We start from the raw sequence: 26,242 nt of genomic DNA, 5'->3' as shown, positions 1-26,242 counted from the left end.
GTATTTTGTTAACTAATTGACCAGAGAAAGACAAAACTCTAAATAAATCAGTAGAATAAGAATAAGGGTATTTTTTATCTTCATTTATTTTTGCCTTTGTATTCTCTAACCTGGTAACTGGTGCACAGTGGGCATTTCATATACATTTATGGAACGAAATGGAAAATTGGCTGCATCTATGAAGCCAAAAGAAAGTAAAACTCAAGTACATGAAAGAAAACTTCTGCAAATATGTAATAATGTTAGAACAAAATAAAATTTAGTTATTTAAAACTGAAATAGTCTCAGAGAAAAATGTGATTCAGAACTGTAGAGAATGTTTGATCAAAGGTGGATAGAAAAGTATAAGCATTTCATTGTTCAAAGAAACTTAGGTGAATCTGAATTCACCCTTACTACTACTTCCTAATATTGAGAAAGAATGGACTTTTCTAATGAGCTAACACTAATATTGCAACACAACACATAATTACCAAAGTTTAGAGCTTCTTTTACCTTTTCAAAAACCTGCATAATAACAGTGTTAGACTTACAGAGGGGATAGGGGAAGGAAACTGAGTATTTTAACTACTGTTAAAATACTGTCCAAAGCAAAATTAAATGTTAAACCATGTATTTGCATGTTCACATAATTATTTCAATTCTTTGATGATCTATGATCTCACTGACTTATATACTTTCTCTAAAAACTGCTAATCACAAGCTGTTCAAAAGCCTTCTTATCCTACATAATTCTTGTCAATGGAGTTCCATATTAACAGGGCCCTGGCCAATAAAGTCCTAATCTCAGAGTATCTATGTTGTCTTCTGCCTGGTGGCAACCCATGTGGAAGACACTTAGGATTCTACTTTGGGAAATCATGATGCTTGAAGTGATTAGAAAAGCCCTGTTCCTTAATGTGGAGCCTGCACATCCTATAACTGGTTTCGATGTGCTAACCAGAGACAGACTACTGATTACCTGATGAGTGAAGAAAGGTACATTGAGAAGATACTAGAGCAGGCCAAAACAAGTCTCTTGCCCTTCCCCTTCTACCATCTGCTGGCTATGTATGGGCACGGAATCATACTGTCTCCCCTCCTGGAGCCAAGAACACCATCCTTTGCTTTTGCCTACTCATATACCCCAGAAATTCAAACAATTAACATATCATAATTGTCCACAATTATATATTGACAATAGATCATAAGTATGTGGCATCGTAATATGTAATATAATGTACATTTTATTATATATTATTGTATTACTTAAAGCAAATCATAATCATCTGCAAAAGTTTTAAAAAAACATCACCTATGTATATTCATTATTCACTTTCCTATTCAAAACATGAAAAGTTACCAGTCAGGGTATACAAGTACCCTCAAGTGAGATCTTTTGTGTTATGATGCATATTGTGTTCAAAGAGAACTGAACTGAAGTTTGAGAATGCCTTGTATCACTTCAAAAATCTTATACCTTAGATGACATCTAGTAAGATTTGGGGTGATGACCACCAAAGAATATCACAAAGGCCAAGGGATGCAACTATGTATAGTTTTGTGGTTGGTTTATAGAGAAAAAAAGATAGTGTTTCTAAACAGGTGTGGTTTGCAAAGTAACATCAGCTCTGCAATCTCAGTAGAGAAAAATATTGACCAGTTTCCAATTTTCCCCAAGTGTTTAAAAATATCTGGGCATGTGTTTGTTTTCATTTGTACTGCTTCATTTGCAGGAGAGTGAAGTGCAATAAAACAAGGCAGGCATGTATAGTTTTTACTGCATAAAAGTGAGCATACACAGATATTTGGGATATTTGGCCCAGTGGAAGTCAAAGCCTCGCCCTTTAGGTAAGAAATCAAACCCCATTGCTCTGAAGTTCCAATAACCACCTAGACAAGTGGGCCCACCATAGAGGATAAGGTTCTTGGTTACTTCTTGCACTAAGACCACTCTGCTCTGAGTTCAGTTGGATACAAAGTGTCAGATGGAGAATCTCTCCATTGGGTGCCTGCAAGTCATAGGGCACCGAAGATATCACAGATGAAGCTCCCACAGTGGAGTGTTCCCTCTCAATTTCAAACCTAAATGCTAGGGTCAAATTGAAGAGATCCCCAGAAGGAGGATTAAAAAGTATACCCAGGGATGCCAAACGAAATGAAGAAAAAGAATAGCTCAATGAAATCAAATACCGCGATCAGGGAAACACTTTGTTAAGGTCACCTTTCTGTGGACACGGGAGGAAGAAAGTAGCATTCAGCTGGGCTGAAGGCTGATCCAGCCCTGCCAAGGCAGAGTTTCTGAAAGTGCACAAACTTCCGGTTTTTGCAATGCAATCTACAAAGCCAGTATAGACCCACTAATGATACCATTTCTTCTACAACAGGCAACTTTTCATTTCCTCAATAGAATTCCCTTGACTGGAAATGCCCTTCTCCTTAGGTCATCTATCATACCAACGTCATTTATAACAAAGAAAAGGTAATCACAGAAATATTATATCAAGATAATGAAAAGAAGTGCTGGTTTGATGGGGGGGGGGGAGCAAGGGAGGCATTTTCACAGCTTGCTTCTAGACCTCTTTTATAATCACCAATATTTACAATATTTAGGAAATATGTCAGTATGACAATTAGCTTTGATACAGGTTTAGAAAATCATTAACTTGGGAATTACACAACATTCTGAAGGTCACAAAATACATCTGGCTCACTGGGAATACATCAGAAGCATATATACAAATGAGAAGATGTGGTTGTCAATCGAAATTTAGTTATACTAAACTAGAAAAAATTGTGTGGGCCTGGAGTTATCTTTAAACTAAATATAATTGAGAGGACTAAAACAGAGATGAGACAATTACCATTCACTGAACAAAGCTACATATTAAATCTAAGACAAACACAAAATATCATCAGTCATTAGGTCATAATATAATAGTAATTTCAATCCTCTCCACAGGTCTCTGACTCTACCTCCACAAACACTGTTGACCTCATTTAAGGGATGATAGTGAAATGACCTGCCCATTATGAACTGGTATCAAACCAAATTCTATCTAATTTCAAGGTCCACAGTTCCTTTTCCTACTCTGTACTACATTGCCCCAACATCCCCTTTCATTTTCTCTTAGATAATTGACAATTTACCTAAAAATTCCTCGCCTTTAAAAAAAAGCATGAAAGTGAAGAATATGATGAAAATTATACAAAACCTAAAATGAGGCTTGTGACAGTAAAGTTTTTTGGATTCCAAGAACATCAAAAATGGTAGGAGAAATAATAGCCCTTTTTTGCAAGATTTTGATCTATGATTCACTCACAGTCATGCATATCACCTCATAACATTTGTTACCTAAAGAAATGAAAGGCATACATTTAGTCTTTTTCATGAAAATTCTAAAACTTTGTACAAAGAGAGGTGATGGCCATTATCCAGAAACACCAGTCAGGCGAGGGAGCTGTAGAGGGAAATTTATAGAAATAACAGGCATTCCTCAACTGTTATATGGTCAAAGGATATTAGCATGCAGTTTTCAGGAAAAGTAATCAGTTCTCTATAGTCATATAAAAAAATGCTCCAAAGCACTAGTGATGAGAGAAATGAAAATTAAAATAACTCTGACCTACTACCTCACACCTGTCAGATTGCCTAATGTGACAGAAAAGGAAAATGACAAATGTCAGAGGGGATGTGAGAAAAGTCAAACTAGTAATGTACAATCAGTGAAGTTGTATATTGATTCAACCATTCTGGAAAATAATTTAGAACTATCCCCAAAGGGCTATAAAACCATGCATACCCTTTGACCAAGCAAAATGCCACTACTAGGTCTATATCCCGAAAAGATTTTTTAAAAAAGGAAAAAGACCTATGCATACAAAAATATAGCAGTTCTTTTAGTGGTGGCAAAAAATTGGAAATTGAAGAGATGGCCATCGATTAGGGAATGACTGAACAAGTTGTTATTGATGAACAGGATGCTCTCAGAAAAGCATGGAAAGATTTACACGAACTGATGCAAAGTGAAAAGAGCAGGACCAGGAGAACATTTTACACAGTAACAGCAATATTTTATGGTGAACTACTATGAATAACTTTAGCTTTCTCAGCAATACAATGATCCAAGACAATTCTGTAAGGCTTATGATGAAAGATGTTGGTCCATCTCCAAAGAACTAGTACAGCCTGAATGCAGATCAAAGATACAACAGATGTATGTTTGACATAGAGTAAAACATACATAGCTTTTTAAATGGTCGCCCAAAAAGGTATCATCGTACCTATCCATCCATGTGGACATCTAAGGTTAATGATTGAGGGTAAGTGGGGGCTAGGGGGAGAAAAAAGAGTTAAACACCTTCCCCATCCATTAATAGGCCTCTGACAACACCTTTTTTTAATTTCTAATGAGATACTGGGTCATGACAGTCATGCCCTCAAGCTCTGAAAAGTATATATATACTCTGAGGTGAGGTTTTACTTTGGACTAATTTTTTGGAAGAAGGTTTCTATATGCCAGATGAGACTCTGGGCAGCCATTTTAAGAAGCCCCCCTGCTTTGAAAACCCAGATGTGTTGGGGCTTCTCTCTCTGGTAATGATATATGTCTTCTCTATGTTCAGACAGTTGGAAGCCCTGTCTGTTGGTCTTTCTGGTTGTAATTTGTTTTTATTTTCTCTGAAGTTCAGGGTGCTGACTTTTTCCCCTGAACTAAGTGAATGACATATGTGCTTGATTAAAGTAGATTGCTGACCCCTCAAAAGTTGCTTTTCTTTTAGAAAAGTCGATCAAAGAAGCTGTCTATGCCAGGGTCCTTACTGATACCGAACATGACAAAGCACTCTATGATTCAAGGGCAATCTAAATGTTACCATCACATAAGATGAGAAACAAAAAGGCATTTGATCACCTAAAGTACTTGGTGTTATAGGAAAGACCCTATGTACCTTGTTTGGAAAGAGAAGAATTCATTATCAATGGTGAGATTTTTAAATGATCTTATTGATCAATAGTGAACTAATTGTGTGATACTCTAAAATCCTAATTTCCTTGGTGAAAACAATAGTACCTTGGAAAAAGATTGCTCAACCTATTTGTATTGGAAAAATAAAATAGATGGGGGAAAATAAAACATATTTCCTAAAATATGGCTTACATTTGATCTGGCAGTCCTTTGCCCAGCTATTAATAGACAGACTTATCTTGGATAAGTGATACAGACAGACAAGGACTTATTGAGGAGATGATCATTATGATCCCAAATATTTTACTCTTCTCTAACACATATTTTTCCAACAGACTAGATCATAGCATGGGCAAGTGAAGTAGCTAGCACAAGAAATGACAAGGATAGCTCAAGTAATATCCTGGGGTCTCCTGCTAGATAGTAATGACGACCACAAACATCCTTGAGCACGCTGGGCTAACACCCAACATATGGAAGAATATATGGAGAAAAGTGGATCAGTATTACCATGTACGAAGAACCACGGAAAGGGGATGACCAGAAACAATATAGAAAATTAATGAAATCGTAGATCCACCAAAGTGGCTGCACCAAAGAAATCATGGTTAGGAAACCAGAAGCAAAGGTAACTACAGTATATCACACTGAGCTTGTGTCTACACACAAACTAATTTCACCATGGGGGAGTTTTTCCTTTGTTTTTCCCTTTTGGTAGAGAAAAAGGTAGCTAAATTGGTTGATCATTTTTCAAAGTCACACCAGACTGGGTTTTCTTTCCTCTTGCAGGCTTTCTGAGCAACACATTCTGGGATGAATTTAAAAAAGAGAGGCCTAAATTCCTAACAATTAAACAGAGAGTGACTTGATCACAGAGTTGCCATTCAAGCTGGAAGAGTGGAGATATAGACATTGATTCATTTATACAGGTATGAAAAAGGGAGAAAGGTATTGAAATTGGTGAACAAACATATTAGGACCAATAAAATTCAAATGGAGGATTTTACAGCACAACTTGAAAATGCCAACTTGAAAATGATTTACATAAACTGGCACACATCTATGACATTTTCCATTCTGCAATCACAGCCATCACAACGTATTATGTTCAACCATATTGAAGGAGTCTTTTCGTTACTCCTTACTCCAATAATACTTCTACCTGATCCTGATTATATCTTGTATGTTATCTTTCCCTATTAGAGTATGAATGCCTTGATGCTAGAGTTTGTTTTTGCATTTCTTTTTATCTCCAGTGCTTACCACAGTGCCTGCCACGTAGTACACATTAATAAATGATAGTTGAGTGATGGACTGACTTCAATCACCCATCTGAAATGCATCTGATATCAATCTCTCTACCCCCAGATACTACTGACCATGATGATAATATTCTGCCACAGTCCTGGATGATGTGCTTGTGAACCTGAGGTCTTAAAAGTTGTCAATTAAGAACAAGCTCTGGAAAGTCCAGCCAAAGGAAAAAAAAAAAGATGTGGAACATAGGCTAGAGAATAGACTCTGTCTTATGCCTGACAACCAACTGACTTCAAGTTCAAGGGCTTGTTACCAGAAGGTTAGCCATAAAATGATCAATTTGTCTTGGCCACCATAGTACCTTCTGAAATTCCTTTACCAAACCTAGCAAGACTTCAATCTATGCTGGTAAACAGACTACCAATTTAGATAAAATTACAGATCTTATTAGGGGAGAAAGGCAAGAGGAGAAATGTTAGTAAGAGAAATACTAATAATATTCTCTACACCACCAGATCTCTATAATTTCCCCACTTTAGGAAACTCCTTGGCTTGTAACACCGCCCCCCCGCCTTGATGCACCTGTGGATCTATTATCTTCTCAGGTTACGAAGCTCCTTGGTATATGAACTTCCTTCATTAATACAGGTCAACATGACATCTGTAATTTAAAAGTCTTAAGAGAATTGTCCGTGGCAAGAAAAGTGAAGGGACATATACAGAACGACTCAGCACAATAATATGTTTTAGAGGAATCGGATGAATCCAGGCTATCCTGACTCCAAGGCCAGGCTACCTAGCCTACTAATGAGACTACTATCCAGTTCAAAAGATTCCACTGAGATTTGGATGTCAGTACTGGCCTTTGCTTTAAAACTAATATTCACTATTATTAAGCAGTTTGCAACCTTACTTACAATGCAAATTTTAAGAACAGACTAGATTTTGGTAAATCTATTTGCAACTCTAAATTGTGATCCAAGTACACTTGGATTTAAAATGTTAAAATCTTGCTGAGCCATTTTCAGTGCTGCACCTCTTTTCTCACAATACCACATTAACAAAGAAATTTTTCTCAAAATTCCTATTTTCATATATCTTATACTGACCTGATGCAAGGCAATTTGGCTTTTAAATGACTCCATCTTTCATTCATAACATTGATTTTATGTTGGAGGGTGGCTGCTGCATTGGAATTTCCAAGGGCCTTGATCATATTTTCCTGTTGTTTTTCAACGATATTTTTCCAAATATCGCTGTGTGGGTTGATTTCTGCCTGTATGTCCCATTAAAATAAGAAGAGAAAAATGCAAATGTTAAGTAATAGTAATTTATTATTCTGCTAGATAAAGACAATAGTTTTTACGATCATCAATTACCATGATGTTTGGACTTAACCAGCGACTTTGATCTTCCTCATAACAAAGCCAATCTTCTTCAAACAGTCGAATGTTTTCAAACATAAACAAGGGATTTCTTCAAAGCCTACAACTTCTGAATTCCAGTCCAGTCCCACGCAACAAACGTTTATTAAGTACTCATGATATGCAAGGTACTGAGAGAAACTGTTTGAATCAATCCCAAGAAGTTGGCAATCTACTTTGGGGCTATAACCACACATCTAACAAACCGAGGACGGCACCAGTAACTAGGGTAGTGGGAGGGTACGAGAGAAGCAATGACTGGCCACTGGAATTCAATTCAGTTCAGGTTAACCTAGCATTTAATTTCTCTCTGAAATTGTTTTCATTTGCATAAAAGAAAAATGTCTGAGGGTTCCATCTCTGCTGAAGTATATATATTCTAAATGTATACATAAAAATTGCTGATTTCCCTTCAAATGAAAATATGAGCTACTGCTTCCTTTGGGAACTTAAAAGTGATGTGTACACTAAGAAAGATGTGTGAGCTCAGGTCAGTCACAGCTTTTTTGTCCTTAGTTTGTTCATCCGTAAAATGACCAAGTTGTACTAATGTTCTAATATTCTTGGTGTCCATAAGAACATGAATTCATGATATTTATCCGTTTGATACATGAAGACTGATAACAAATGGAATTCAATTAAACTCTATTATAGATGACAAAATACAAAAAAATATTCCTATGCTGTAGAATTGTTTTCTGTCACCACTATCAAACATCTTTCAGAGGAGTAGCGATCACTAAGCAACTATTCAGGCAAGCAACTCTCAGCCATCTAATTGTACCCCACTGACATCATACAGATTTCAGGGTTGTCAATGTCGAAAATAAATTTGCTCAGTTCAACAAAATGAATGTTATGCATCCATCTCCCACTAGGTCGTTTTAATTTACAATATTCATGCCAGTTTCCTTTTTAGTTTCTTGGTTCCTTAAACCAGAGCTTTGATAGCATTGCCTTATGTTGACACCTGCTGGAAAATATTGGGACTGTAAATTTCTTATTCTGTTAGCTGCATCAGCAGTAATTGAGCAGTGGTACAAAAAGTACACGGCAGGATCAATTCCTGCACAAAGTGACATAAATACCATTTTCAGACTGAGATAGCACATGTTGTAAATACAGGAAACTCTCAAGAAATCTGCCCAAAGAGTAACCCTCCCCTAAATGGCTGTTCTGTTCTAACGAAATCCCAGTGACAGGTCAAGGTAAACAAAATTCTATCGTAATTTGGGGTATCCTTTATTTGGGATGTTATTAGCCAAACTGATTAAAGCATTCCTCTTCCTTTACTGATATTGCAGCTGACCATGTTTGGCTGTGGTAACTTTCGTGGCTGTACCTAGTGGAGTCATTTGGCTGTCTGAGAAGGGAGACAAATGATCGATTGTGCAAGTCTGTACAAATGTATCAGTGAAGTGACCCAGCTCCAAACAAAAAAAGGATGCTTTATGTATTCATGCTTGTAATTTCTTTCACAAAAAAAGCATGAGTGAATGAGCTTTTCTTCTCTATTAACAACACTGTCTTATTTGCGTGAAAAAATGCTTTGAGCAGATCAGATTTATTCTCTGACATGCACTGAAACACACCACACTGAATCAAACATTGGAAATGAAAGATACAGATTATCTCAGCTGACATTGTTATTAAATCCTATCTATGAAGCCTCGCTTAGCTAATCAAGTGAGTAAGAAATATTTCTGAAGGTTCTTGCAAAGAATGCCTCAGTACTTCAGTCAATCATAACCTGCTATACATCTCCCAAGGAAAACTTTCTATATGGAAAAACTGCTTTAGCCAAAGTCCAAAGAAAATAAAGGAATCGAAAGACAATACTTTGGTTGTCCACCTCGCTCTCCAGCACCATAGAAACTTGCCATGCAAATAAAGTTCAATATTTTTTATATTCTATATTAGCCACATTAGGAGAAAATGAAAAGCCCCAAGTTTCATTCTGCTCACAGGTGTGTCTGACAAGGGATTGAATCCAAGTTTTTGAGAATATCATGTTTGAAAGGAACTTTTGGAAAACGGGTTTGACACTAATATTAAAATGGAATTCTGCAGCAAGTCATTGGAAAAAGTTATAGGAATAAGACTTATCTCTAAATTATAAATAATAGCTTCTCCACAAATAACACTGACAGTGCTAACTTCAAAAGAGAGGCTGATGTACAAACTCATGGACGATTTAGGGAGTGACAAACTGAAATTCGAAACTTTTAAATCACTTCCCTTTTCCTGCTCAGTTTTTCTTACAAGATAACACTTGTTTTACTCTAAGTTCTTCCCACTCTATGGAAGTGCCCAAACTTGCAGAGAGGACCACCCGTGAAAGCAGAGAGAAAAAGAGAGAGATCGGGGCCAGAGATGGAACTGGAAAACCCTTGAGATCCTCTTCTAACACTTCAATATTATGATATCTAATATAATTACTGACAAAGGAGTCTTCCTAAATAAAAAAAAAAGGAACCGTTCTAAAATGGAGGCAACAAGCTCTAAAGAGACCAATTTTCCATGGTTCTCGAAATGCGCTTCTGATTTTAGAAACAGAAAAAATTAATGAGATGACAGAATGAAAGATGTGTTGGGAGGGGGACTGGTTTTATAGAAATAGGGTAAAATAATATTTTATACGATCTACTTTTAATTTTTCTGACACTTACATCAGTAAAATGCTTACACTAGTAAGATGATGCTTTTCAGAAGAATGAAAAAGTATTTTTTAAAATACCGACTAATTACATTCTCTGCAAACACTTCAGTAGAATATCATAAACAAGACAACCTTTCGTCTATTAGAAAAGACAGCATTCATTGAAGCTGTAATACTATTTACAATTCTTAGCCCAAATGTAACTACACAAACAATTCAGCCAAATAAATTGTGTAACGTGGCATTCTGCAAAGTACCTCAACGCCATCACTCTCAGGACAGTTTTTAAAGCTTGAAAAAGAGGTCAGATAATCAATCTCCTGAGACGTTCATTTTCAGGGTACAATTACCTTACAGAGCTTCTGGTACCGAGGAGAAGAAACTGCCATCCTCTGTAAACGATGCAACAAAACCACAACTTTCTGAAGAGATGTTCTCACCACAGCCATCATTGTAAGTTTGCCACACTTCTGAAGACACCTCAGAATTTGCATGATAAATTAAGAGCAATGCTCATTTCCTCCTGGTCACTGGACAAGGATTTGCCAATCTTCTGAGCATGCTCGTTTCCAGGAATACATTGGAGAGGTACAAGCTGTAGCTTCCCAAGGAGAAGGATTATACACCTTCACGTTCTTCTCAATCTAAAAAGCACACGTAGACGCCCAACAGAAAGCCCCTGACAGATGCTCCCCCCCAAGCCAGTGTTTGCTCGGCTCAGCACAGGTGTTGAGCCAAGTGCTGTCTGTTGCCGTAGAGGAGCGCAGTTGGTAGCCAAGAAGGACATTAAGTGAAACATGAATGCTGCTGAGACAAAGCAGAAGCCCCTTGGGAAGACAGCTCCAACAGATAATAATAGTTCATCCCTCGGAGCTGGTTTATATTAGGAGATAGAAAGGCATTCACTCCCTCACTCCGGAGAAGGATGTGTTCACTCCCAGACTAAATGCAGCTCTGGCAGAGCACTGTTGAGTGAGTGAATAATAGGCTCTGTTATAAATCTTCAGAGAAGAACAGAGGGATACCTGGCTCTAATGGTATCAAGCCATACGTTAAGGGCTAATCAATCACACGAGGACAGGACTCAAAACTAGATTATCTAAGAAAAAAAAAACCTAACCAAATGAACGAAAGCATAACTGCAGAGGTGCAAATGTTTTTGCTTAACACTGAAGCAGATCTGCCCAAAGAGCTATCCAAAACACACATTTCCATACCTGGAAGTAAAGCCATTACTAAACAGAATATGTCAGGGCTTACCTAATTAAGAAGTAACATTAATAAAAGACTATTTTATGGGTCATTCCAGAATATTAGGATTCCCTTTTCAAAAGGTTGCTTTATGTTCTCAAGTTTACTTTAAAAAAGAATAAGATGCGTGGGCACAAAAAGAAGGCAGACTATATGATTAGACCTTGTGGGACCTTCTAAACCATCTTAGGGTCACTGTCACAAGTGAAAACTGAAGCAAGTAAGTTGAGATTTAATTCCCATTTTGAAGAGGAGGAAAATAACAGAGTGATTAAATGCTTTGGTCAAAGATCACAGCCAGAAATAGAAGCCAGATGTTTCTCATTATCACTATCTTGCTCAAACTAATAACCTATGTAATATTACAGTTTCATCATACGGTGCAATTGTCATATTATTCCTTTATAAAGTAAATCAGAAAAGGTATCCTGCAAGAAGGCTTAGTCTTCCTGTGCAGTAAAGGGCACACAAACAACCTCATCTTCATAAATCTTAAAACATTTTTACCTATTTCCTCAGGTCTTTTCTGTATTTACTTCAATATCGCTTCAAATACCTAACAGTGTTTCTCTAATACAGTGTTTTTTTCTGCTCAGTTACCAGCCAGTGGTGTACCCTTCATTTCTTTTCTGCATTCCTCTACTAGAACACATCCTGAGCCTATGGCGCCTCCCTCTGTTTGGAATGAATATGCCAAGGTATTGATTATAGAACTGCCAGGATGGAATGTCAATTACGCAGCTAAATACCAAATGATGGGAGAGTGCACACTGGAGAATCATTAGGTGAAGATACTTTAACAAAGTTACTTACTCTCCTCAAAGTACAGGGCACACAGTAGACACTCAAGAAATGCTTGCTAATGAGTTTAGTAAAATCAAAGCCTCTCCCCCTTAGATTTCAGTCACCAAAAAAAGAAAATCAATTGAACACCAAAACTAAAAATATGCCATCAAGAACCGAGCAGGATTTTATTGGTGGTAATGAAGGATAAAAAATGTCAAAGATAACTTTATCAACAAGATAGTTTGGATATTAATATTAAAAATTAAATAGCAGAAAACTGGTGATTGACATATTTAATGATGGATATTATTATATCAATACATTGCTACGTGTATACAGTATCTATAAAAATTATAATACAGAAAAACTGCAGTTGTTTACCTTGCCTGTGGGGCAGGCTAGATGACATGGTGGAAAGAGCCCTAGGCCTGGAGTCAGGAAAACCTAAGTGCAAATCCAGCCTCAGACACTTGCCAGCTGTGTGACCCTATGCAAGTCATGTTCATCCTGTTTACCTTAGTTTCCTCATCTGTAAAATAAGCTGTGGAAGGAAATGGAAAACCAGCAACAAAATGCCAAATGGGGTCACAAAAAGTCAGACACTAAACAACTGAACAAGGAAAACATCTTGTCTGTGGCATGACCTTACCAATCAGGCAATCAATGTCATGTTTTGGTTCTACAAGCCAAGGTAACATTGACATTCACTGAACAAAACAATTAGTGTCAAAGAAGGACTGAAATAGGCAGAACTTCATGAAACATGCTTTACAAGTGGAATTATCCATGAAATCACAACCAGCATGTTTGCACTATTTCTCACTTTGTTTTTCAGTCAATTTTAGTCGTGTCTGACTTTTTGTGACCTTATGTAGCATTTCCATGGCAAAGAAAATGGAGTGATTTGCTATTTCCTTCTCCAGATCATTGGACAGATGAGGAAACTGAGGCAAACAGGGTTGAGTGACTTGGCCAGATTTGAACTCAGGAAGATGAGTCTTCCAAATGCGAGGCCCAGTGCTCTATCCACTGCACCACCCAACTGCCTTCCTCTTCCCATTTGAACAGCTTACTTTCTTCACCTACTCAAATCGTATACTATCCTTGAGTCCTACCTCTCATCCCAGCTCCCACAAGAAGCCACAAGTTAGGGAACTAACCACATCAGTCCATGTTCTCTACCTATTTGGCCTTTGGCTGAACTGTGGTCACATGGACTCTTATCGATCGTGTAGATTCTCATTATGGTAAGGTTACATTATTTAACTTTCAGGAATATTTTCTTGTCCAGTATTTTTCAGTTTCTGGTGGGGGAGAAGAAAAAAAGCACTGACCCAGGAATCAGGAGAGTTAGGTTCTAGTCCAGCTCTCCTACTCATTTGCTTTGAATATTGGGCAGAAATGGCTCTCTGGGCTTCAACTTCTTATAACATAATAAATGAAGAGATTGGACTAGATATCTCACTGAGGTTCTCAGATTGAATGACTAATATTTTCTAAACTATTCATACAACTCTGCATCCTTCAATATTTAACATTCTACAAAGAAAGGAAGCAGAAATTGAAGAATTTACCACAGTAATATAAAGGAATAGAATTCAGAAAGACCACAACTCTGACCAAAGCAGGGTACAATCATGGTTTTGGAAGACATGTAGGAAAATGGATGAATATTTTGCACCTCTTTGAAAGAGGCAATGGACCACAGGTGCAGAATGAGACATTCATTTGGGGACATGATTTACAATCACAATCACAATTCATTTGTATTACTTAACTGTATTTAGTTTTCATAAAGAAGTCTTCTATGAACAAAACGTGAGAGAAACTAGAAAGTTAGAACATTTTAAAATATCTGTCAATAAAATATTTAAAAAGCAAAACATATTATGAGCACAAGGGCTCAATAAATATTCTTTATTAACTGATTAGTTTGAGAAATACTAAGAATTTTTTTAGTGAGGAACATGGCAATGTTTTAAAATATTAGGGGAAATAGCCTACTAAAAAGTTGGTTTCGAATTTGTGTACACTTTATTCAGTTCCTATTTCTTTACCCACCTATTCCTAACTACTAAATATTAAAGTCAAACATATATTCATTTGAAGAGCACATGCTTCTGCTACCATTCTACCACTAAGAGAATTGATTACTTGAGTTAGAAGCAACTTGAGACAGCCCTGGAGTGGGTCAATGAAATAAATGCTGCTCAAGATAATACTTTTCCATTAAAAACATGGGATACAGAAAAATGTAGCATCCTTCCAGAACTCAAACTAACAATAGCACACCTTACCTCCATTTCCTCCAAGATTCATCTGAACACAGGGAAAATGTCTACTTGCTCTTCTCACGGTTCTATCATGGCTACGTATCAGGCCATCCCTAAGACCTGACACATTCTAAGCTGTGTACAAGGAATGTCGTCAGCTTTGGCTCGTTCCCCTTTCACAAAATAACCTGGGTTCCCTTACACCTTCATTTAAACTGTGTACATAGAATCAAACTCCAACAATTGCTTTTATGTTAAGGTTGCTTTCAATTTACTTCCCTTTAAAGCTAAGGTTTTAGTTTGGGGGAGAAGTCTGGTTAATCTAATTTTTCTTTTAAATTAACAAATACTTGAAATTGAGGGTTTGAGAGGCTTCCCTTAAAGGGAAATAAATGGATTATTTGGCTTTTGTAGGTTATTAACACATATGGAAACAAAATATTTCTCAAATTTTATGTGTAATGAGAATTGCTTTGTTTTGCTTGCAGTCTAAAATGTATATTGTAGCTCATTTTCTGAAAAAATCCTCACATTAGCGTGTTAGTCCTCCATTTTTTCTCACTTCTCTTCTCATTTCTCCCTACATAATAAAGACTCTTCTTTAAATATTTTGAATGACTATGTGTCATCGTAAGAAAATGTTCCCTAATGTAATAACATAAGGAGGAATGGTTAAACTCTTTAGATAGGAAACATTAACAGTTCCTTACATTCTTCTTAAAGACTTGTTTGGTTTTATCCATAAATTATTACTATTTCTAATATATTCTTCCAAATCTCTCTTTAGACATGAATATAAGAATATATTTTAAGTACTAATCAATATTATACAGGCTAATCTGCTACAAATTTTAAAGTCTTTCAAATTACATAAATACAAGGATATACTCAGTACAGTAAAAATAATAAGGGCATGCTGCCTGACCATCGATGATAAAGTATAAATTGTGCATCTAAATATTAAAATGACAAACTGTATAAGAGATACTTTGAAACAGTATCAAACAGTCAAATCTCCTCTCCTTTACATTGCACATACATGCAAAAATTAACAACGACATGGTGTGAAACTAATGATCTTCTGGGGAAAAGGGGATAAAGTGGTGGTGTTAACACACACACACACACATAAAGGCCTTGAGCAGTCTATACTGGACCTACATGGCCACACATATAACCATTGGTTTATAAATATACCACCAAATTGATTTTAAAAAGAAATGGGGAAAAATTATTTTCATATAAAAGCAATCTGGACAACTACTTGGGGCTGTGTCAAGTTAACTGGACTGTCTTTACACTGTCACAAAGAGCCAACAATGTAACATATCATGGCCTCCGACACGAAGATGGCCTATCTGATAAATAAAAATAGTTAAGAGTCCTTTGAAGATGCTCTAGGAGAGCCACTTCCCAAGAGAGAAGTAGTCAAAGGATACAAAGAGTTTGAAAAGGAAGAAATGAAAACCAAACTATCAACAAATATCAAAAATGTTTTAATTCACTAAGAGAGAGAAATTGTAAAATTAAACAACTTTGAAGTTTCATCTCATATATTTTTTTAAAAAACTGTCGAAGATGATAAAAGATGAAAATACTGAATGCTGGAGAAACTGTGGGAACACAAGTGCATGAATAACACTGTTTACTGTGCTGAATATTGATCCAACTGCCCAAAAAAGCAATAGGAAATTAGCTTACAAAACTAAATTGCCCCTAAGCTTTACACAGGAATATCACATAAATCCCAAGAATGTCACAGACAAAGGGGGAAGTCTTCTATAAGCCAAAATATTCCAATTAGTAATTTGAGGGTAAGCAAATGACCAGAAACAAAAGAGATTTCCATTTATTGGGAAATAGCTGAACAAAAAATGAAATACAAATGGAATGGAATGTTATTGTACCATAAGAAAAAGAGATGAAGGTAAAGGTTTTCAAACCATGATTAAAAAAAAAGGGCCTAGACATCATCTTTCAAGAAATTATCAAGGAAATCTGCCCTGATGTTCTAGAACCAGAGAGTAAAACAGAAATGGAAAGAATCCATCAATCACCTCCTGAAAGAGATCCCCAAAAGACAACTCCTAGGAATATTGTAACCAAATTCCAGAGTTCCCACTTCAAAGAGAAAACATTACAAGCAGCCAGAAAGAAATCATTCAAGTATCATGGAAACACAATCAGGATAGCACAGGATTTAGCAGCTTCTAAACTAAGGGATTGAAGGGTTTGGAATATGATATTCTAGAGGTCAAAGAAGCTAGGATTAAAACCAAGAATCACCTACCCAGCAAAACTGAATAGAATATTTCAGTGGAAATAAATGAAACTTCCAAGCATTCTTGTTGAAAAGACCAGAGTTGAATACAAAATCTGACTTTGAAATACAAGAATCAAGAGAAACATGAAAAGGTAAACAGGAAAGAGAAGCCATTAATTCAACTCATTAAAGTTGAACTGTTTACATTCCTACATGGAAAAATGACATTTGTAACTCATGAGATCTTTCTAAGTATTAGGGTAGTTGGAGGAAATACACACACACCCAAATACATTTGTATACACACACATATATGCATGTGTGTAAGTATATGTGTATGTTCTCTGAAGACATTCTGAAGTCTAAATAAATTAAACAGTAGAAGAAAAAACTTTAGGTCAAATGAGGATAACCACAAAAGGGATGCATGTAGCAGTTATGAAACTAGAAAAATACATCCATCTGGAATAAGCATCTTGATTACCACATTAACAAAATCAGGCCTCAATTTTAAGTGCCCCTAGGCTCATAACAAGGACAAGATTCACCCCTTTCCCTACTGGTCCTTCTACCTCCTAACAAGAACAATAACATTGACAAGAACCAGGAGAACACTGTACACAGTCATAGCAACACAGTGCAAAGATCAGCTTTGATAGACTTAGCTCTTCTCAGCAATGCAATGATCCTTAGATCTCCACATGACTCATGATGCAAAATGATATCCACTCCCAGGGAAAGAACTATGAAGTCTGAACACAGATCAAAGCATACCATATTTTTTTTTTCCTTTCTCATGGTTTTCACCTTTTGTACTAATTCTTCTTTCACAACATGACTAACATGGAAATATGTTTAATATGATTGTGCATACAGCCTATCAGATTGCTTGCCAGCTTGGGGAGGGGCAAAGGGATAGAGGGAAAGGAGGAGAAAAAAATTGGAACTCAAAATCTTCTCAAAGTGAATGTTCAAAACTATCTTTACAAGTAATTGGAAAAAGAAAACACAATGTAAAGTGCAGCTATGAATCAATGTGCTGGCTTCAGAATCACTCACCTCAAACTGCTTGTTCAGCTTCTTGTACGAAACACACTCTTCCAAAGCATCCTCCTGCTCAATCGCATTGGCAAGTACATTAATTGAAGTTTCTGCCTCCGTCAACCAATTCCATAATTTGTCCATAATCTTGAAGGAGGCCTGCACTGACCTGAGGTCCACCTCTAAGCAAATTTGTCTTCCTCGAGCGCTGGAAGCAACAACAGACAAGCAAACCTTAAATAACGTCCAATGTTATGTACATGATCAACATGAAGTTAATAGATAATGTAAAAAGGAATGTTCCTTTTTACCAATTACCAAAAGTAGCTGAGAAACCCATCCCTTCATATGTTTGGTGCACTTCAGGATCAAACAAGATACTTCCATACCACTTAGTACAGTGCCTGGCACAAAGTTGGCCCTCTATAAACTTGCTTTCTCCTCCTTCAAACAAGAATAGTAAGAATTTTCTATTTGCATATATGAATATTAATTTGTGAAGGTACAAAAAAATTCAAATTACAAAATCACTCCTGTGAAAAACTGAGTTATTATTCTTATTTGGGGATAACATTTAATGTTTGTGCATACCCCAAAAGGGCACTTATTGTATGGGAAATTGGAAAGAGGGCATTCAATTCAGTCATTTCATAAGCGTTATTTTCTCTCCCCATATTCCCAGCTAAACAAAATGACTTAAAGAGAAACTCAATTGAAACAATTTTGAAAATGAAGAACCATCCTCAAAAACGAGACTTCATTCAATAAGGGATTTCCTATGTAGTTATCCCTTTGACATCATGATTTTCCCATTGCAGTTTTTGATATATTACAGTTGTACATAAGATATTAAGTGAGAATGTTTTGGGAGTTCTGTGGAAATCATAGACAACATGTGAAGACCAGCAAACGATGCAGAAAATGTGAGTTTAGAGACTGAGAAATGCATAAAATATATGAACAGTATTGTACAAGATCAACATATTTTCTCTTTTGATACCATAATATTTCAAACTTCATCTCTGGTAGGGCCAAAGAATTTTATGCGGATTTTTCAGATCACCGGGGCACTGTGCCCCTAAACCCCATGATGTGGAAGGGATCATTGTAGCTCTCTTACTTCTCATGACATATGTATTTATGACTTGGAAATGAGATGAAGTCACTTTAATAAACCAAAAGATCTTTGACAATGAGTGTAGGTATTAGCTGTGCCAAGACAGATGACAAACCTCTGGAACTTGATAAAGACTTTCATTACTCAGTGAGTGAGCCATCTCCATTCAGATTGGCTGGTTCTTGGAAAATCTAAACAGTCTGCTGCCAGAAGTTTCACAACTACAGGGTTGGACGGACAAATCTCAGCTGACATAGACTTTGAGGATTCACTCACTTATATATAGGCCTGGATGAATCATCAGAATGGGGATTTATGGTAAAGATGTGTGTATGGCCCTGAAAACCTGATCTGACATCATTTCTTCTGATTTGAAGAACTAGACAAAGGTTAGCAACAATTCAATGGCATGCAACTGCTTATTAGCTACTGAAGGCAGCTGGGGGCACAGTGGATAAGAGCGCTGGGGCTGAAAATGGGGAAAACCCAAGTTGAAATCCAGCCTTAGACTAGCTACATGTCATTGGAGTCACTTAACCCTCTTTGCCTCAGTTTCCTCTTTACCAAGAAAATCCAAAATTTGAAATCCAAATTTGAACCCAATTTGAATCCAAAGATTCAAATATGACTGAAACCAGTGAACAGCAACTTAGTGACTTCCTTATATACTTCTTGTAACAACTAATATGGCAGAAAACAAATGTGAGCACATGCATTGTGCAACAAATGAACTAAATTGATGACTAACGACCTAAATTCACCATATTCTGGGAATTTTATGATAGTATACAGATAAAATATTACCGTTGTTGAATCAGTTTTCAATTACGTCCAACTCCTTATGATCCCATTAGGGGTTTTCTTGTCAAAGACACTTGAAGGGGTCTGACATTTCCTTCTCCAACTCATTTTACAGAAGAGAAAACTAAGGCAAATGGGGTTAAGTGACTTACCCAGGGTCACATAGATAATTAAGAGTCAGAGACCAGATTTCAAATGAGGTCTTCCTGCCTAGAGGCCTGGCATTCTAGCCACTGCTGTGTGACTTAGTTGTCGATGACTAAACCTACATAGCTCTAAAAAGTTATTTTATCATTTAATTTAGACATTAAGTAGTCAGAATAACTTTACTTTATCCTGAACCTTCTACATCACTCTGTAAAGTTGAAGAAAATAGGAAAGACATAAAGAAAATATTCCAAGTTGCTAAAATGAAAAATTCTGTGAAATGCAACTTCAGTGACACTCTGTCAAAGGTACAAAATACGTGGAAGATATACAAGTAATCGATAGAAGATTTAATTGAGAATTCTTAATCACTTTCATATATCAGGGACCACTATACAATGCTTATGGCTGTTGGTTTCCATGTAACATTTCATCTAATTAGAACCCTATCAACTACATAGAAACTCTACCTATCACCCAGGAGGCCAGGGAAAGGAGGGAGGGTTGAGGAAAGAAGATCTGTTTATACAGTTGGTGGGGTATAACTATCCTGAAGCCAACATTCTGACACTCTTTTACTTAAGGTCATTTCCACTTCTAAGAATCTAAAGATTTCTAATAAATGATGGAAAAGAGTACCCCCCCAGGGAAAAAAGAAGACCCAGGGAGAAACGTAACTACAAAGACACTTTACAAATAAAACTGTGGATCATTCTAATTATCAAATAAATAAACTGTTTAAGAAGACAGGAGGATAATCCAATAAATTTAAGAAAAAAATCCGTGCCAAAGAGTTTTAAATGTTTTAGCAGTTAAATGGGTAAATACTCAACTATCTAGAAATCTCATAAGCAGAAATGATTTCCCAAGCAGCTGGGATAGTTGAGGATTTTATATTACTTTATGTACATTTTTTTTTTCAAACTTAGGAAGGGAGGTGAGGGGGGCAAGGAAGAGGTGGGGGAAGGAGAAAGGAGGAAGAAAGGAAAGGAAGGAAGGAAGGAATGGGAGGGATGGGGTTGGGAGGGAGGGAAGGAGGGAAGGATGGGAGGAGGAAGGAAGGAACTGGGGAAAGAGGGAGGAAGAGGTGGGGGAAGAAGAAAGGAGGAAGAAAGGAAAGGAAGGAATGGGAGGGATGGGATCGGGAGGGAGGTAGGGAAGGAAGGATGGGAGGAGGAAGGAAGGAATTGGTGAAAGAGGGAAGGAAGGTCATGTCCATTTGAAAGACTTCAACCAACGTGACTATATATATGTCTCCAATAAGCATGATGCTCCAATAAACTACCATATATCCATTTAAAAATAAGTTCAAGTTTTGAAAATCCTGTTGATGAAAGAGTAGTTGTCTTTCGCATTATCACAACTGAATGAAAATGTGAGTGTTGTGTTCCCCTGCTATGAGAGAGGAAGTATTATCTTTGAGTATAATCCATTTTTAATTGCCTACTCTATCTAACCCAGCTATTGCTGTATGCAGTCTTAAAATATTTACAAAGCAAAGGAAAAAAGATTTAGAGGTCCTAAATAAAGCAGGTCTATATTCCTAAGTGGTCGATTTTTCTAGAAAGTTTTATCCTCTGCAAAAGTCTTCACTGGTTAGATTACTCCTCAAATGGTGCTGTTATGTAGGAAACCTATATTTAAGGAGCATCTTTCTTTGCTAACGAGGGCATCCTGCGGTTCTTTTCCTCTCAGACATGGGTTATAGCTCATGCATCCAAACCCACTGTCATATCCAACAGATGTAATATCAAAACAGAACCTTCCTCCAGTGAGCCACAGAGAACTTAATATTACATACTTTTTCTCCTAAAAATCTTTTACAAAACATAGCATTTGCACTAGATTTCTTTCTTCCAAAGTCTAATCTCTTTCAACCATATTCATACCTTTTAATTTGCCTTACAACACTGTTATAGGAGGTAGCTAGATGGCCCAACAGATAAAGAGCTGGGTCAGGAGTCAGGAAGACCCGAGTTCGAATGTGACGTCAGACACTAACTAGTTGTGTGAATCTGGCCAAGGCACTTAACCTCTCTCTGCCACAATCCACTGCAGAAAGAATTGGCAAACCATTCCAATATCTTTGCTAAGAAAACTCCATGGACTTTATGGTCCAAGGGATCTGTCAGAGACGACTGAACAACAATTCTATCTGCAGAATCGCTACAGAAATTTGTTTTCTAGATTGTTGCAAAAATAAAAGGAAAAACAACTTACTATCATTTCTAAATTGCTGGCTATGCTTTATGAATTGAATATGAATTGCAAAGGAGTCCAACATTATCCACTTTAGTCAAATGCAGAATGCTGAAATCAAAATACCACAAAGTAAATCACATCATGTATCCAAAGGTCTGAGAAGAGGAGAGACTAATTGCACTTAGACCTTTTGAGTCATTCTCAGAATCAAGAAACAAGGAAATATTTTGGAGCACTGACAAGCATAAGAAAGAAATTTTAAGCAGAAGTTAAAGACTGTGGTTCTTGAAACCCAAGTATTCACTGAGGCTGAAGACAACGATTTCCCACACAGATAAGATGCTCTCCAAATTGACCTACCAGGACTGAAAGACAAGAATGACTTAGCTTTATTGAAAAGTGCATTACAGTGTTCGTTTTCATTTTCTTGACATAGGAGTAAATTTAGACTTAGTAAAAAATGATATGCCCACAAACGTACAGAGAGTAACAGAATAGTGACTCAAATCTTCTATCTAGCTTTCTATACTAAGATGTGATTATTGATTTTGGGGGGGCGGGGGGAAGGGTGAGAGGTAGAGACATCGAACTTCATTGTTAAAGGGAACTGCTGGAAAGGAAACTTTCCCAATAAAGATCAGCTATACGCATTTACTCATATATAGCATTCCACAGCATCAAAGCAGTGGGGCAATGTTTGGAACAAAGTATGCAGAGAGAAATAGGAAAACAAAGCAAACAAAAATGGAATGAATAACAAACTCTGATAATTGTTTAGGGAGAAATTCCAAGGCAGATGCTTGTTTGAGAAAGATAAGGCAAGAGTCACTCTAAAAATACGATATAGACCACATAATATTAGTCCAGTTTGCTATCAAAAGGAATCGAAAAAAAAAAAAAAAAGGCAAACTTAAGGAGGACAGGTATAAAACCTGCTTTTTTAATCTTGCCCAGTAGCTAGAACAATAATGATTGTTATTAATAATGACAAGCACTTGATAGGATGAGCATTCCAAGAGAACAGTAGCTGCTTCCTTTCTGCATTTTTATCACCAGTACTGCCAGCACAGCATTTGGGACATAGTAGGTCTTCAATAGATGCTTACTGATTTGCTTGTTAATGACAAAGACTTAAGAAGTCATAAATAAATGGTGGCATGGAGACAAGCTAGATGGCTTGGTGGGTGCTGGGCTTAGAATAAGGAAAACCTGAGTTCAAATCCAGTCTCACACACTGATCCTGTCAAGTTACTCAACCTCTTGTTCGCCTTAATCTGCTGAAGAAGGAATGGCAAACCACTGCAGTATCTTTGCCAAGAAAACCCAAAATGGGGTCACAGAGAGTCAGACATGATTGAATGACTGAACAACAATAAAATGGTTGTATATACCTCTGAAAACCATAGCTTAAGTCTTTGGATAATGCATTTACTTACGAAATACGACGAAATTCTATTCCACATTGACTGTGTAATATTAACCAATAAAGTCTTTAAATTACCGTTGGTTGAGATTAGCCCAAGCTGCATTGAAGTCATCACCATTTTTCCTTAATGCCCTAGTATCATCAGTTCTATACGTCTTCGCCAATCTCTTCCACAGATTCTCATAAATTTTTATAGTAGCTTTGTTTTTATTTAAATCCTGGAATAATGCCTAAAGCGCAATTTGGGGGGAAAAAATAACATGAGTGGGGTCACAGATGGAAGGTACATCATAACAAAAGACCATCCAAATTATCTTAACACTAATTTTCTCATACCCTGAATGCACTGTGAGTTCTATCAGTGATTAGCATAGTTTGTATAATACCACGAATATTAGCAAAATAAAAATAATCTAAATAGTTATCTATTAATTTAGTTTCCATAAGCATGCACTTTCTGAATAGATCTAAAATATCTTCTAATATTAAATTGCAGTTTTTTAGCTGAAGAGGCAAATGCATACATCACACATGGATACAGTACATATACACAGAATACTATAAGAAGTAGTACCATAGAGTACTAAAAGGTTTACCAATAATAAAAGAAAGACAGCAATCTTCTTGCTTTCTATCAGAAAAATATTAAAAATAACCATTAATTCAGTATATCTATTCTCAAGTTTTATACAATATGAAACTACTGGGAAAAAGAAAAAACAAAGAAGTAGTAGTAGAGATATACCACCTAGATATACATACTCAGAAGCTGGTGTTTAATTTTATGCAATTGAAAAGCATATTACATTCTTTCTGTCATTTGGTCCACCCCACAGTCCTTCAAAGTAGGAAAGGCAGGTCCTACACAGATATAGAAACTGGGACCAAGAAAGAAGAATCTACTTGCTCAAGATCTCATGATGAGTGGCCAATTCAAGACCAGGCATTTTCAGTCTATTTCTCTTTATACTACACCCGTAGTTTGAGGGCTCCTTTACAGCCATCACACACATAGAGCTTTTTTGTTTAAGCGGTTATTGACATACGTCAATGTTAACATATTTGAAATTGAAATTTCTTACTATTATGAAAATTGCCTTGACTTCACTGATCCCATCAAAGGGTTTTGTACATCCTTGGTGGAGCCAGACTACACTCTGAAAACTGCCATATTATGTAATAGTACAAGAAAATTTAGACTATGCTAAAGCAGGTGTGCTAGAGGCAGCCTGAACTCATACCAGGGAGGCACAATTGTTAAATTTTCAGTATGAGGATTTATACATTAGAAATCAGCAAATGCTAGAAATCAGGGCATGGTTGACAGTTCTGATACTTGTTTAGAATGAGGAAAGTTAAAGACAAAAATTTAATGCTACAGTATATGGGGCAAACATTCTTTTTCCAAGGAGCCAGTTGTTAAATGTTTACCAGCATATCACTGCTTTAAATATTCAACCAGATTTCTCAACGTTCTTCAATTGCTTCTATAGAAAATTCCCTTTCAAATAAAGCACACAAAAAGTCCATATACAAAGTAGTAACGACAGCAATTTAAAAATTCCCTAAAATATCGTAAAAGTTTGATAATTCAGTTCTATTTTTCTCCAACAGATCATCAAAGAATGGTGGTAGCCAATAGTTCATGCTGGTACAATAAAGTTCAGTTTACATGAGAAAATTAAAGACATAGCAGTTTACCTGCAGTGTCCAGAAAATAATTTTTTAAAACTGTTTTCTTACAAGAGGTACCTGAGATAACATCAGGATTATAAACCCTGGAAAAAATCAACTCTACAAAAAGAAAAATGCTGCTCAAGCAAAAACAATAGGAAAAACATTACAAGGCTATACTCTTTATGCCTTAACAATCACATGAAAGCACAGCAGCGCCAGTTAAAGATGTTTTGTTGGTTTGAATATTTTATCTTGTCCACCTATGACTCCTTTCAGTTCCCAAGTTACAGGTATAAGAAAATAAATATTTTAAGGTACTTTAGCTTACAATGGCCTATGCCTTCTTCAGGGAAAATGGGAATTTTACTATTATTATTATTATTTATCCCAGGTTTTCTGTTCCAAAATCTAAAAAAGAGAAAAAAAATAAACACTTGGGACAATGTACAATTCAACACGAAATCTATTCGGAGCCCACTATAGATTTCCTTCTACCACTGGAGTTAGCAAACAGGTGGCCATCAAATAGGCTTTGAGATTTGGTAAAACACTAATGATAAACTACAGACACTGACTATAAGTGGACTTTTGTTTCCCTACTTTAAAATCAATTAACCAACCAACACTCATGAAGTACCCACTAGGGGTTAGGCAATGGACGAAAGCACTGGGGATACAAAAAGAAGCAAAATCTTTTACCTGTTGCGGGTGGAAGCTCAATTCCATGTGGACAGTCTCGGGCGGGTAAAGGTGGGAACTTCTAAATCTTAGAGTTCTCATGAGGCGTCCCAGAAAACAGCAGGGAATCGAGGAGTGAGACCGAGCTATCTCGTGTATTTCCGCCTCTTCCCGTGAGAAACGTGATGGGAGGAGCATCCCCGCCCTCGAGACTGACCCGGATCTGGGCACACCTATTGTTATCTAACAGGCAAGGTATTCAGGTGCAAACTACATGGCCGGAGAGCTTAAGTA

At 36.7% G+C, this 26,242-nt stretch overlaps 1 protein-coding gene across 2 annotated transcripts in view; it reads right to left on the bottom strand.

Moving 5' to 3' along the window:
* The window catches only part of LOC140526982 (utrophin-like), a 74,428-nt gene that overhangs the window by 8,541 nt on the left and 39,645 nt on the right, over positions 1-26,242 (bottom strand). For both annotated transcript variants that reach the window (XM_072643599.1, XM_072643600.1), the window contains exons 12-14: positions 23,669-23,823; positions 17,919-18,108; positions 7,313-7,479 (exon numbers count right to left, since the gene is read on the bottom strand). In XM_072643599.1, the coding sequence (XP_072499700.1) occupies positions 7,313-7,479; positions 17,919-18,108; positions 23,669-23,823 (512 nt within the window). The remainder of the gene's footprint in view (positions 1-7,312; positions 7,480-17,918; positions 18,109-23,668; positions 23,824-26,242) is intronic.

This window comes from Notamacropus eugenii, chromosome 2 (assembly GCF_028372415.1).
Source record: "Notamacropus eugenii isolate mMacEug1 chromosome 2, mMacEug1.pri_v2, whole genome shotgun sequence".
Classification (NCBI taxonomy): Eukaryota; Metazoa; Chordata; class Mammalia; order Diprotodontia; family Macropodidae; genus Notamacropus; species Notamacropus eugenii.
This window is presented reverse-complemented; position numbering and strand designations above follow the sequence as displayed.